Source organism: Erinaceus europaeus, chromosome 8 (genome assembly GCF_950295315.1).
Source record: "Erinaceus europaeus chromosome 8, mEriEur2.1, whole genome shotgun sequence".
Taxonomy (NCBI): Eukaryota; Metazoa; Chordata; class Mammalia; order Eulipotyphla; family Erinaceidae; genus Erinaceus; species Erinaceus europaeus.
Window position 1 is genome coordinate 2,850,733 of NC_080169.1, and position 14,306 is coordinate 2,865,038.

General features: G+C 44.1%; 1 protein-coding gene across 6 annotated transcripts in view; it reads left to right on the forward strand.

The window, feature by feature from the left end:
- BBS9 (Bardet-Biedl syndrome 9) overlaps window positions 1–14,306 on the forward strand; it is a 420,670-nt gene that overhangs the window by 355,364 nt on the left and 51,000 nt on the right. For 5 of the 6 annotated variants that reach the window (XM_060195812.1, XM_060195813.1, XM_060195814.1 and 2 more), the window contains one exon: window positions 4,618–4,840. In XM_060195812.1, the coding sequence (XP_060051795.1) occupies window positions 4,618–4,840 (223 nt within the window). Of the gene's footprint in view, window positions 1–4,617; window positions 4,841–5,276; window positions 5,429–14,306 lie in introns of all 6 variants that reach the window. The other variant, XR_009551114.1, reaches the window with a different exon arrangement.

Here is a 14,306-nt window from a genome sequence, read left to right on the forward strand (position 1 = left end):
TTACTCAAAGTTCACCTCACTTTCTGATCACAGAGGAGAACACACCTTATCACACACTCCGTCATACACCTCAGACCCCAGACAAGAGAAATTCCAAACTATATGGCCTTTTGATATCCATCTTCTCTCTGTCTCACCCTACTGGTTTAACCCCTGTGCTTCTCTCAGATACCTTTAGATAATTAAGTTGCTTACGTCATGGAGAATAACTGTCTTGTATCTCATCAATTCCTGTCATACCAGCCCCCTACCATAGGGTCAAGCTGACCTTTAAGAAACCTGTAATTTCTGGAGGTCGGGTGGTGGTGCAGCGGGTTAAGCGTATGTGGCGCAAAGCGCAAGGACTGGCGTAAGGAACCCGGTTCAAGCCCCCAGCTCCCCACCTGCAGGGGAGTTGCTTCACAGGCAGTGAAGCAGGTCTGCAGGTGTCTGTCTTTCTCTCCCCTTCATTGTCTTCCCCTCCTCTCTCCATTTCTCTCTGTCCTGTCTAACAACGAACAACATCAACAATGGCAATAATAATAACCACAACGAGGCTACAACAAGGGCAACAAAAAGGGGGAAAAAATGGCCTCCAGGAGCAGTGGATTCATGGTGCAGGCACCGAGCCCAGCAATAACCCTGGAGGCAAAAAAAGAAAAGAAACCCGTAATTTCTGACATATTTCAATAATGTCCTTTGTTTGGTTTTCTATTTAAACTCATGTGCACTTGCCAATAAACGAGATTTGAGATTTGAGAACACATCATTTCTCCCCGGTGTCTCTGCTTCGTGTCGTCCCTTGAGCAAGCGAGAGAGAACCAGTCGGATTAGCCTTCCTGCTGGTGTCACCCCGCCTGAACGCTGACAATCTATCACTTTGCCTTTTTATTTAGTGACACCTTTACTTCAAGGATTCTTCTTTTGCCTCATAAACAGGCCAGGTGCTCCAAATAATGACCCTGCATTTCAGTAACAAACTCTCTGAAATATTGGCTTCATACTTCATTATGTTAATGAGAGTTTGTGCCAAAATCCCTTCATCTACACATGAGGTCATTTTGACTGAATCTGTGAGTTGGCACTAGAAAGGGGATGCTGTAATCCCTCTGAATTAGCTGTCATATAGACTTAAATGGTCTAATATGCTATTAGAACCTATTGAAGAAAACTATAGTTTGTTTGGACAAATAGTCTATAAAATAGTAAGGAACTGTTTTAGTGCTGAAATGACCAGAGTACACACAAAAAGCAAGTTATGTGGGAGTCGGGCGGTAGCTTAGTGGGTTAAGTGCTGGTGGCGCCAAGCACATGGACCAACTAAGGATCCCAGTTCGGTCCCCTGGCTCCCCACCTGCAAGGGAGTCAATTCTCAGGCAGTGAAGCAGGCCTGCAGGTGTCTGTCTTTCTCTCCCCTCTTTGTCTTCCCTTCCTCTCTCCATTTCTCTCTGTCCTATCCAACAACTTTTTAAAAAAGACCAAATTATGCAAAGCATCATTTATTTGTATACTCTAGAGGTTTTTATCAACGACTCTAATTTGAAAATGTGTTCTGTGCAGTGACATATCATTTTTAAGCTTACTTATTTCTATTATTATTAAAATAAGATTCACTTTTAGGTATCTGCCTAGTTTAGAAATTAATCGCTATTTAGCTATGCAGTAATAGTAACTAGTTATTTTTGTGTTTGTGTGTTTTAGACTAGAAAGTTTTTGCAGTCTTTTTACATCTCTTGAAAGGATTTTCAGGACCATTTAAAAATCATTGATTTGTTTCTTAATTTCTCTTGTGGCATCTATAATGAGTCAGTCAGATTAAAGTTAAACCCTGATTTGGCAGTCTGTGGGAAGTTCTCTATTAGATGCATATAAAACCGTTACTTAGGTCTAGATGACCAATCACAAAAGCATAGAACCAATCACATGAAAGTGTGTGTGTGTGTGTGTGTGTGTGTGTGTGTGTGTGTGTGTGTAGAAGAACTGGGGGTCTGGGGATTTAGTGTCTTCTCTCATTGTGAATCAAGAGTGTGGTAGAGCTCACAAGAGAGCAGAGATGACAGGAGCCCAGGCTGGCAGAGAGAGACAAGATCTTGTCCTTTCTTTATGACAAAAACCCCAGCTGGATGTCTTGGGACAGCTTGGGCTTCTCTGCTTTACTGTATCAAATTTAAGTGTTTTAAGTTGGAGATCATTCAGAAATGAGTGGTGAGAATGGAGCAAAAACTTGAAACCATGTTTACATCAGGAAGATCTGGAGGAACTAGGGGTTGTTTATTCTGGAGGAAGGGGGTACGGAACTGCTGTCTTCACAGATAGAAAGGTCTCTCATGTGGAAGAAAAGTTAAATTTATTCTCCATGGCTCTGGAGTTTAGAATAAGGGATGGTGGGGCATATTTTGGTTCAGTGTAAGAATGGCTGCCTTATGGTCTCACACGTCCCTAAAGGGGTGAACTACCCCCAGAAGTAGTGAGTTTGCATAGTGTAGACAGGCAGGCTTAGGCAGATGCCGGCTGTTGTGTAAAGTACTCTGAGAAAATCCCGGAAGGCTCAACTAGATATCTTGAAATTTTTCCTCCTAACTCCAGTATCCCAGTTCTGTGTCTCAGCGTCTTTCTGTCCAGCAGGCACATTTCCTGTCCATCTTCTGTTGACTAGACACAGTATTAGCAAAGGCCAGGCATGCGGACGGTGATCACAATACTGTGCAAGGCGTATTTTGATAGAAATGGGTTTATTTATGATCTCAGAACTCAGAATGGGTCCACAAATACAATCTGTGAATGGGAGCTGAATCATGTGGAAGTTGGTGAGGTAAATAGTGGAGAGAATATCGCAATGAGAGAACCAAGGCAAAACCTAGTGAAAATGTGGGTGCAGGTGGAGCAGAAGAGGATAAAATATAGCAACAGCTGGGACAGAAAGTCCCTTCTGTGGTGTGATAGGCTTTAGGAGTTGGAACACAGGAAGAACTTAACCCTTTTTGCACGTCTGACAGGTGTGTCTCAAGTCATAAGGCTGAAGCTACCACCTACCAACAGTAGTCTCCCGGGATTCCTCACCTTTCATGTAAGAGAGTGAGCTATCCCACAGCGCTCTAGGAGAATAAGTTCATTCTGTATGTTCTTTTATACTTTCATGGTGGTTGTTAGGCTAATGATGTGATCTAGTTCTTAACAAATGGATTCACGCTGACAGAAACACCCCATTTTATTCACACAGCCCTGCTGCACTGCTCAGGATGTCTGGACTTCCCTTCTCCACACTTTTTTTTTATGTTACAATATATTTTTTTATTGGGGAATTGTTTTACATTCAACAGTAAGTACAATAGTTTGTACATGCATAACATTTCCCAGTTTCCCATATAACAATACAACCCCCACTAGGTCCTCTGAATCCTTCTTGGACCCGTGTTCTCCCCACCCACCCACCCCAGAGTCTTTTACTTGGGTGCGATACACCAATTCCATTTCAGGTTCTACTTGTGTTTTCTTTTCTGATCTTGTTTTTCAACTTCTGCCTGAGAGTGAGGTCATCCCATATTCATCCTTCACACTCTTAACCCATTTTGTTTAGGATTTTTCTTAGGATGCCCGACGGAAACTCACATTGACCCTTGTTTTGTTGTTGTCTGACCTCACTTCAATGAGGATGAGGCTTCTCAGTGCCCGTCCTGATGATGTTGCTCTCCATGACAGTGCCAGTGTTCCTTCCCAGCACCGATATTCTTAGAATTGAAATGTCCTGCTGTTCAGGCAGCAGTGTATTGCCATGTCCAGCTGTACTTTTTCCTCAATAAAAGTGGGGAGAAAGGGCTTACTTTGGGCCACTCTTGTCACGTGGGTAGTACAGTGGAACTTGATGGATTCTTATGCTACACAGAATCCCTCCTGAAAGCCACTCCTCCAGTTTCATGCAGCCTGAGAGCTGTAGGATCAGTACCTGAGAGAAGCAGCTCTGTCTCATAGAATCCAGAGCTCTCCCTGTCACAGCCAGTTCTTCAGTGGAAAAATAGGGTGATACAATCCTGGCAGCTTCACTTTTATTTTTTTTTAAGATTTATTTATTTATTATTGTATAGAGACAGAATTGAAAGGGGAGAGGGAGAGACAGAGAGACACCTGCAGCCCTACTTTACCACGCATGAAGCTTTCCCTCTGCCAGTGGGGACCAGGGGCTTGAACCCAGGTTCTTGCACACTGGAATGTGAGCACAACCAGGTGCACCACCACCTGGCCCCCAGCTTCACCTTTCACTCTCAAATATACCTACACTCAAGGTGATTGTGACTAGTTAACGGTAAGTGCTTCCTTGACATCTCATTGAATCATCCTAAGCACTGGTATGTCCGTTATTATTATTATTACTGCCAGTATCAGTATCTTCATTTGATGACAAATATGATACTAAGAGAATGTAAGGAATGTGCTCAAGGTCACTTGCCTAAAAGATCTAGAATGCCAAACCATGCTGTTCTGGAATAATTTGGACATGAGGCTCTTAACAAGTCCTCAGTATTTGGGCACAGGTAATTCACAGCATGTGTATCATTCCTAGTGAATAGAAAATAGTTTTTAAAAAAGTTGTTTGTTTACTTGCCATCTTTGTATAAATTCATGATTATTTTTTGCTTCTAGGGTTGGGAGGAAACAGTGGATGCTGCTGTTTCCCACCTCCTGAAGACCTGCCTTTCAAAGAGCTCCAAAGAGCAGGCTTTACACCTCAACAGCCAGCTGAACATCCCCAAAGACACCAGCAGACTGAAGAAACACATCACACTGCTTTGCGACCGATTAGCCAAAGGTGGGCGTCTCTGCCTAACTACTGATGCCGTTGCTCCACAGACCATGGTCATGCCAGGTAAGAGCTTCCTTCCTGCTCTTTACACCCAATTGTTCTTTCTTCAAATTAAAGGACTATGCCTGGGGTTGTATTCAGGGTTTACATTTTCATATTAAAGTGGTGATAGCTAAGAAACTTGCTTTCACATTTCTCCTCAGATATCCCAGGGTAACTGCTTGGGTAGATATTCTTGAGATATTTACGTGCTAGACATTTTTAGCGGCATGTCAGTGCCCCCCCCCCTCCCGATTTTAAATACATGAACTAATTTTCTTTCTTCCTTTTTTTTTTTTTTTTGCTTCTAACCAATAAAAAAAGATTTGAGAATAAAACTACTTCAAAGACAAGTTTTACTGAATGTGCTCTTGTAATACCATAGATTGTAAATGTAAATATCATGATTCCAGCTGCTGATGTGATCCAGATGAGCCCTATTCCTTTTGCTCTTGCTTAGGTTGCGGTTATCAGAATAAGGGGAAGAGAGAACAGAAAGACAGGGCATCAGGAGATGTGAGCAGACTTCTCAGCTGAGAAGCTCACTAGCCCAAGAGAGTGAGATCTGTTCTGCTTTGACAGGGGCGTCCCCGGATGGCTGCAAGCATCCAGGTCAGCCTCTCCCACTGTCGGGGGGTCTGAGCTATCAGTGCTGTTGCCTTTGGTGCCATAGAGCAGCAGTTTTCAAATCCTGATTCTCCCCTTATCAGCGTCCCTCTTTATGGCAGTAACCGGAAGAATTTCCTCTTAAAATGTGGAGCACAGTATGGGAAGTGGGTCTCTTCCTCCTCCTCCTCCTCCTCCTCCTCCTCCTCCTCCTCCTCCTCCTCCTCCTCCTCCTCCTCCTCCTCCTCCTCCTCCTCCTCCTTCCTTCTCTCATGCCTTTTGTGCACCACCCCACCCCCTTTATGCTGATGTTTTCCCTGTTTCTCCCTTTCCCCACAACCAGCATTCCTAGAAATAAAAAGAAATGCATGTGAAAAATTTAAAAGGTAAACAGGGAGACAGCATAGCATAATCTAATAAACACAGACTGTGGAGGCAGACAGACCAATGTTTGGGGCCTGTCTCTTTCCTTACTACACATATGTCCCTGGGAATGTTGCTCGGCTTTTTCAATTTTAGTTATTTTGCTTTGAGACAGGGTCAATGATACTTCTCTTGCTAGAATACTTTTTAGGTATAAAAGCACCTAGCACAATGCTTGGAGTAGAAATTCAGTAAAAAAAAAAAAAAGTCAAGCTAAAGATACTATAGTTGTATGTTAGTTTACCTTTTAAACTTAGGGATGGTAAATTTCATGGCTTAAATTCTGTAACTTGGAATATTTTAAAGTAATTCCTGTTATTTGAACTCCTTAATCTATTTTTATAAATTTGAGCATGAGAGATCAGCACCACTTACCTTGACATATGTGGTGCTTGGGAATCGAACCTTGGGCCACAAGTCTTTGAAGTCCTGCACTCCAGCCACTGAACTGTCTCCCAGCTGAAATGTTTTCGTCCATAATCATACACAGTTAGAACTCAGCTTTTATTGCAAAATTAGGTATAGGTGTGGGTACAGGCCAATGTGTATGTTGTTTTGACCAGAGCATCACTCAGCTCAGGATCATGGTGGTGTCAGGGATCGCAACTGGGACTTGAGAATTTCAGACATGGAAGCCTTTTTGCATAATCATTATGCTGTCTCCTTACCCTCCCCCCCCCCCATAATATTTTTGTCATCCCTGGGGCTTCACCACTCTGGGGTGACTTTTTTAGATAGATAGATAGATAGATAGATAGATAGATAGATAGATAGATAGGTAGATAGGGACAGACAAAGAAGCAGAGAAAGTGAAAGACACTCTAGCATTGGTGCTCCTGCCATTGCTGTGGGGTCAGGATTGATCCTGGGTTAGACACATGACAAAGCAGCTCATTGGCTAAGTAAACTGTTTTGCTAGTTCCCAAACAATATTTCTAATGTGGTGTTTTAGAATGGAAGCATCTTCCTACATAGTAACAGTTGTAATGTTATTTTAATGTTGTTCCTGTTCATTGTACCTTAGTGGATACCTACCTGATTGATCCTTCTACTTCTACTTCTGTCCTATATCCTCTGTTCCCAAGAAATAAATATATATACTTAATGAGATAATACACTGAAAAAATCATTATAGCGTGTACTGTGTATAGGGCTTTCCATCCCTACTTGACAGAAGATAAAACTAAGAAGATTTCAGGGAGAAAAGGTATATAAAATGAGAGTTTAAGGGGCTCAGTGGTGATGCACCTGGTTGAGTGCACATGTGTAAATACCTGGGTTCAAGCCCTTGTTCCCCACCTGTAGGGGGACAGCTTTGTGAGTGGCGAAACAGTGCTGCATGTATCTTTCTGTTCCTCTCCCTCTTTATCTTCCCCTTTCCTCTCAATTTCTGGGCTGACTCTATCCCAGAATTAAGAATTAAAAAAACAAAAAGAGAGCTCAAAAAAGATGCTTATTCCCATGTCTGCCTGGTGTATCTGTCAGTTCAAATACAGTAGCTCCATCTTCTCTATTTCTTTGTGGCCACCTGCTTGGGACCAGAGATCAGGTGCCGCATAGCCGTGCTCTAAGTAAAGATGGGAACCTCTGGAGAAAACACATGCCTTTTTTCAATGACACGTTTATCTATGCTCCCTTAATTGCACAGATTGTGGAGTTCTATTTATTTGTCTGAGCAGCTAGATTGGGAAACAATTTGAGGGTTATGCCTATATAAGCCCTCAGTGCAAGATTTTAATTATATAAAAGGAAAGAAGCGTGGAAGAAAAAGTGAAGAAACATTGGAGAATGTGTTCACTTATAAGCCGGGAACACAGCCTCGTTGGTGCCAGTTTGCGCCTCTCAGCCTAGCCGAGCTGGTTCATTTCATGGGTGAGAGAGAGCAATGTATGCCACCCTGCCATGGTCCTGCTGGCTTGGCTTTACCTCCTGACGACTTAGCTTTGTGTCTCTGGCTGAGCGACTCTTCCTCCCATTTTATCTTTTCTAATCATCATACTGAAATTAAAAAAAAAACTCTTTTAAAAATATTTTGTTTATTGATTTATTTATTGGGTGGAGACAGAAATTGAGAGGAAGGGATAGTAGAGAGAGAGCAAGACAGAGAGACACCTGCAGACCTACTTCACCGTTTGTGGAGCCTTCTGCAGGTGGGGAGCTAGGACTGGAACCCTGTGCGTTATAACATGCGCTCAATCAGGTGCACCACCACCCTGCCTCAGTGAAAACTTTATTTAATTAGAGTTCTTGATCACTAACCTGTTGCATTATTGCCCATAAAGATCTTTCCTCCCTAGATCTCCCCCCACTACACACACATACACTTTCGTATTTAGGCATGACATGGCTTGTAAGGAAAAGAGACACATAGAAATATTACTGTTGGGGCCAGGCGGTGGCACACCTGGCTAAGTGCACACATTACAGTGCACAAGGACCCAGAGTCCAGTACCTGGTCCTTACCTGCACAGGGGAAGCTTCTCGAGTGCTGAAGCAGGGCTGCAGGTGTCTCTCTGTCTCTCTCTCTCCTCTCTCAGTTTCTCTCTGTCTCTATCCAATAATAAATAAGTAAAATATTTTTAAAAGAAGCCCAAGTCTCTCATTGCATTACAAAGAAGAAGAAGGAGAAGGAGAGGAGGAGGAGGAGGAGGAGGAGGAGGAGGAGAAGAGGAGGAGGAGGAGGAGAAGAAGGAGAAGGAGAAGGAGAACCACTGTTTTGCCAAAGGAAAAATTGTTAGGAGAAGATAAATAGCATTCCCAGATTGACATGGTTCCCAGAAGGGCTGGATCTAAAATCCAAATGTGCTAGCCCACTGTGCCTCTCTTCAGACCACATAGGCCGCAGTGGGACAGACGCATTTCTAGTCAAAGCTGCCTCTTGTGGAACTTATTCTGACCCAGCCATCCTGACATTAAAGTGCTCTAGCAGCATGGGGTCAGAGAGCAGAAATAGTTTCACATCATCCTTTATCCTTACTGTGAAGAATCTATGAAAGTTGTATTTCTGTCTTTGTTTTGTGCTTATTTTGCTTTTTTTCCTCCTGTGGGTGACATGATACTGTTATCACAGAGGTATAAGAACTTGTGTGAATTATTTCTGCTTTCTGCCCATATTTGTGTGATGTGCCGTGTTTGTTTAGTTTTAGCAGTTCTTTTGGAGTGTGTGAGAGTAAGGTGGTATGCTAGAGAGTAGTGGTGGAAAGTCGTGGGTTGCTTAACATAAAGCATATGGGCATTTTCAGAGATAGGATTTTTTTGTTTTTCTTTAAGAGCTGGGCAGGGACTTCGAAACTCTCTGGTTCACATCCCTTACTCAGCAGCTGAAGCAACTCTGGCCTAGGAAGATGAAGTGACTTAGTTCTTCTTCTAGCATTTGCCCTTCTTCCATAGCCAGTCAACAGCGTCAGGTTGAGCCTGATGTAAAGTTTCGAGACCTCCTTTGAATCTGGAGAGGTGGCAGTCGTTGACTATGTGGGTCATAGTCTGTCTGGAGCCGCAGGGGCAGTTCGGGTTGTCTCTGGCTCCCCAGCGATGGAACATAGCGGCGCACTGGCCATGGCCTGTTCGATAGCGATTGAGGAGGGCCCAATCATAACGTGCTTGGTCAGAGCCGGGTTGACGCTTGCAGGGGTCTGTGATGAGGTGTTTGTTCTTTACCTCAGCTGACTGCCAACTCTGTTTCCAAGAGACTGGAACAGAGAAGTTCAGTGTAGGTGTAGGGGACCAGATTGGGTGACGAGACGTCAAGCGTTGGACAGGGTGGGCGAAGATATCTTCGTATATTGGTAGGTCCGGTCGAGCGTAGACATGGGAAATGAACTTAGATGATGCCGCATCCCGACGAATATCTGGCGGGGCGATGTTGCTGAGAACTGGCAGCCATGGAACTGGGTTGGAATGGATGGTTCCAGAAATTATCCTCATGGAGGAATATAATTTGGAATCGACCAAGTGGATATGGGGGCTACGGAACCATACTGGGGCACAGTATTCTGCAGCGGAATAGCATAATGCCAGAGATGATGATCGTAGTGTGGAAGCGCTCGAGCCCCATGAGGAGCTGGCCAGTCTTGCAATGATGTTATTCCTCACGCCCACCTTTGCTGCAGTTTTTATGAGATGTTCGTGAAATGACAGAGTGTGATCGAGAGTATCACCAAGATAGACTGGCTGGGCCTCATGCCGGATTCTCGTATCGTCAAGCTGCACATTAAGCTCATGCGAGACCGAGGCATGGTGTAGATGGAAAACAGATGATACCGTTTTTGCAGTGCTAGGGGTTAGTTGCCATTTTTTACAGTAATCAGATATCAGAGACATGTCTTTCGTGAGTGTTTCCTCAAGGATGTCAAACTTGGATGCCTGAGTTGCACAGCAGATATCATCAGTGTAGATGAACTTCCTTGAAGAAGTTTCTGGAAGGTCATTGATGTAAATATTAAATAGCGTAGGAGCCAGAACAGAGCCCTGGGGGAGGCCACTTGAGACAGGTCTCCATCTGCTAGACTTGTCACCCAGATGCACCCGGAATCTTCTGTTTTGGAGAAGAAACGATATAGTGTTGGCCACCCATGGAGGCAGGCATCTTGAGATCTTGACTAGGAGACCACGGTGCCAGACTGTGTCATAGGCTGCTGTGAGATCGACAGAGACAGCACCCGTCTTTAAATTCTTCTGGAATCCATTTTCAATAAGTTGAGAGGGCCAGGACTTATTCGCAGGTAGGTCTTCCTGGGCGGAAACCAGCTTGGGCGGGTGATAGGAATTTCTCTGTAAGATGAGAAATACGTGACAGAAGCAGCCTCTCAAGGAGTTTGTAACACACGGAGAGGAGAGAAATTGGTCTATAGCTGGCGGCCAGTGTTGGGTCTTTCTTTGGTTTCAAAACTGCTATTATCTTCACACAACGCCAAATTTTGGGCATAGATTCGGTTTCCAAGATGTGGCACAGGAATGTAGTTAGCCACTTCTTTGCCGCGGGGCCCAAGTTAAGAATGAGTTCTGGGGTGATGTTATCATAGCCAGCAGCCGGTCCCAGTTTAACCCTCTTCAAAGCGTCTTCCAGTTCAGACAGTGTAAAGGGAGAGAGTTTTGGAGATGGACAAGATAGATGGAAGTGGGATGACCACTCATGGGAAATTTCTCTTTTCCAGACTGGGTCGATCTTAGCACGTCCAACTTGAGTTAAGTGACTGGCCACTGAGTTTGGAGATACGGGAGGATGGGGGAAGGGAGAGGGTTGGCTACCGGCACCCAGACTATGAAGAAGCTTCCAGGCCTTCCTACTTGAGTGGGTGGAGTTCAGACTTTCTGTGAGTTGTTGCCAGCGGGCTTGGTGTGCTGCATCCAGGGAGGCAATGAGATGGTCGGCCACATCTGGGTCGCCCGATTCATCATACTGCTTTAGTAGTTGCTAGCATTCAGCATCAAGACCAGGCGTATAGTTAGCACGTCTCCCACGAGGAATGGCTTGGGAAGCTGCTTTGAAGATGGCTTGGCGGAAGCGCCTGTAGGAATCTTCAGAGGGGATAGAGTTAATTGGAATTGCAGGAATAGATTTGTTGGTAAGATCACTGAACAGACGCCAGTTTGCTTTCCGAAAGTTCCATCTTAGTTTCTCCGAGCACAGAATCAGTGGGAGCTGGAGACCAATGTGGATGATAGCTGGGCGGTGATGACTGTGCGGGAAGATCTTGAGAACTTGTCTCGTAGCGGGAAAGGCTTGGCCGTTGACTGTGCTAATCCAGCACAGGTCGGGTGATGAGTCTTTATTCCATCTAGCACTGTGAAAAGAGCCTGGCTGTTTGGGATCGTATAATAGGGAGAGGTCATTTGCTGAAGCCCAGTCGGCTAAGATAGAGCCGTCAGCACGAGTGGAGGAATATCCCCAGTCTTGTTGATGACTATTAAAGTCTCCAACATAAACGGCTGGGTGATTCGGGCTAGGCAGGACCTCATTATCCCAAGAGGCACTGGGAGGCTTATATACGTTGACGAGCTGAATAGTTCCAATAGTAATGGAGTCGTAGAAGGTCGAAGAGGCTGTATGGTAAACGTCCGCAAGACACGATTTGTCGTAGATGGCTCGGCCGTGTTTAGGATGGAGATTATAGCATATTAAATCCAATCCACTGATGGTGAGTTGAGCAGCTTCATCAACTGCTATATGTGTTTCTTGTAGGCAAATAACACCTGCCTGATGCTGTATCGCCAATTGACCAATAAGAACGTGTTTGGCAAAGGACAGCCCCTCAACATTAAGTTGGAGGACTCGAAGAGCAGGACCAACAGCTTGAAAGCTGTCAGGAGCTGCTTGTTGCTGGCTTTGAAAGTGACTGGGATCCATGTGGACTCAGTCGGCTAGAAAGGATCGTCAGTTTCCCCAATGAATGGGTATGCACGGGATGCACCACGGGAAGGTCGATCCAATGATTAGTATGGAAAGGCAGGAGTGTGTCATTTTACCATGTTACCTATTAAATTGCAGATGGATAAACATCTCAGAATAAAAAAACCTTGGTCTTTTCTAGCCTTAACGACTTTGTGAGCTCAGCACCTTGGATGTGTTCTTTCTTTGCGTTAGTAAAGCCCATGATTACAGTATCCTCCCTGGCATCTAGAATTTGAAAATCTTTTTTGCATTGGAGATTTTCTTATGAACCTCTTTGCCTCATATTTCTCCTACATCTTGGTGGCTGAAAAGCATTAAGATATAAAGCAGAGGGAGTCGGGCAGTAGCACAGCGGGTTAAGCGCAGGTGGTGCAAAGCGCAAGGACTGGAGTAAGGATCCGGGTTCGAGCCCCCGGCTCCCTATCTGCAGGGGAGTCGCTTCATAGTCAGTGAAACAGGTCTGCATGTGCCTGTCTTTCTCTCCCCCTCTCTGTCTTCCCCTCCTTTCACCATTTCTCTCTGTCCTATCCAGCAACAACAACATCAATAACAACAACAATAATAACTACAACAATAAAACAACAAGGGCAACAAAAGGTAATAAATAAATTAATATTTTTAAAAAGATATAAAGCAGAATAAACTGTAAGGTGTGTGCTTAACCAGGTGCACCACCGCCTGGCCCTCGAGCAGAACAAATTGTTTAATAATCGGGAACCTGAAGGTAAGAATATAACAGATTGGACTGTGCCTAAAATAGACTTCTCCCAACATGAAGACCCTCAGTGAATACTTTTAATATGGTCATACAAGTCCGAAGTCGTAATGGACCACAGTTTCTGCTGTGTTTTCTTTGGCGCTGCCAGATTCCTTCATGAAAAAGAAGGTTCCAGGAAGGGAAGAACGGGGAGACAAGAAGACTTTTGATAAACATCAAGAGTCTGTTCAGAGATCTGGGTCAGAAAGCTTGTTTGGAGATGGGGAATAGACCACCCACGAGTTAGTATTTTGTGTATTTTCTCCACTAAATTCAGTTGGTAAGAGAAAATAGTATAAATCTGAAGAAGGTATTTATTTTGTCCTTTGGGGGAGATATATTTGATACTCCCACATTTTCAGTATTTTAAACGTGAGTTAATGACCTCTTTAGTTTTAAGGTTTGGTGTTATTTTGAGACTACTTCCAAATGACCCATTTCAACAGAATTTAAATTTATCTCTCTGAGGAAGAGAGAGAGAGAGAGAGAGAAAGAGAACAGACAGACATACATACAGACTGACTATAACTCTGAAGCTTCCTTAAATGCAGTGGGGGCCAGGCTTCGACCTGGATCACACACCCAGCAAAGCAGTGCATTATGTAAGTGAGCTGTTCACCCAGCCCTGTAGTGTGGTTATGAGTCCTTGCCAGATGGGGGTGATTTGCAACGCTGCCTACCTTTAAGAGACTGCCTTTTAATTTTGTTGATGATTTCTATTGCTGTGCTAAATGGTTTCCGAATCCATTTTTTCCTACCCAGTATATAAGGCTTTGCCCATTTTCTAAAGACAAGTGAGTTCCTTAGTGGAAAATGCTTTGGTGAAATGTACTAGGGCAGTAGAAGTACCTGGGTTTGAGAACTAACTCGAGCATTGTCAGTTGTATGATAAAAGATATATTTCCAAGCTTGTCCACTTTCCAGTGTCCTCAATGATGAATATGAATAATGTTATTTTACCATGGAATTGTTGGCCAAATTAAACATGGTAGTACATGAAAAATGCCTAGCAAGTGCCCGACACATAGCAAATTCTCAGTGACTATGAACTTCCATTATTTGTCATCCTAAATGCTGTTATGTATCTCAAAAGTACTAATGAGAACTTGACAAAAGAATTCTAGAGTTTAGGGAGTCAGGTGGTAGTGCAGCTGGCTAAGTGCACACAGCGTAAAGCACAAGGACCGGCATGAGGATCCTGGTTCAAGCCCCTGACTCCCCACCTGCAGGGGAGTCACTTCACAGGCGGTGAAGCAGGTCTGCAGGTGTCTGTCTTTCTCTCCCCCTCTCTGTCTTCCCCTCCTCTCTCCATT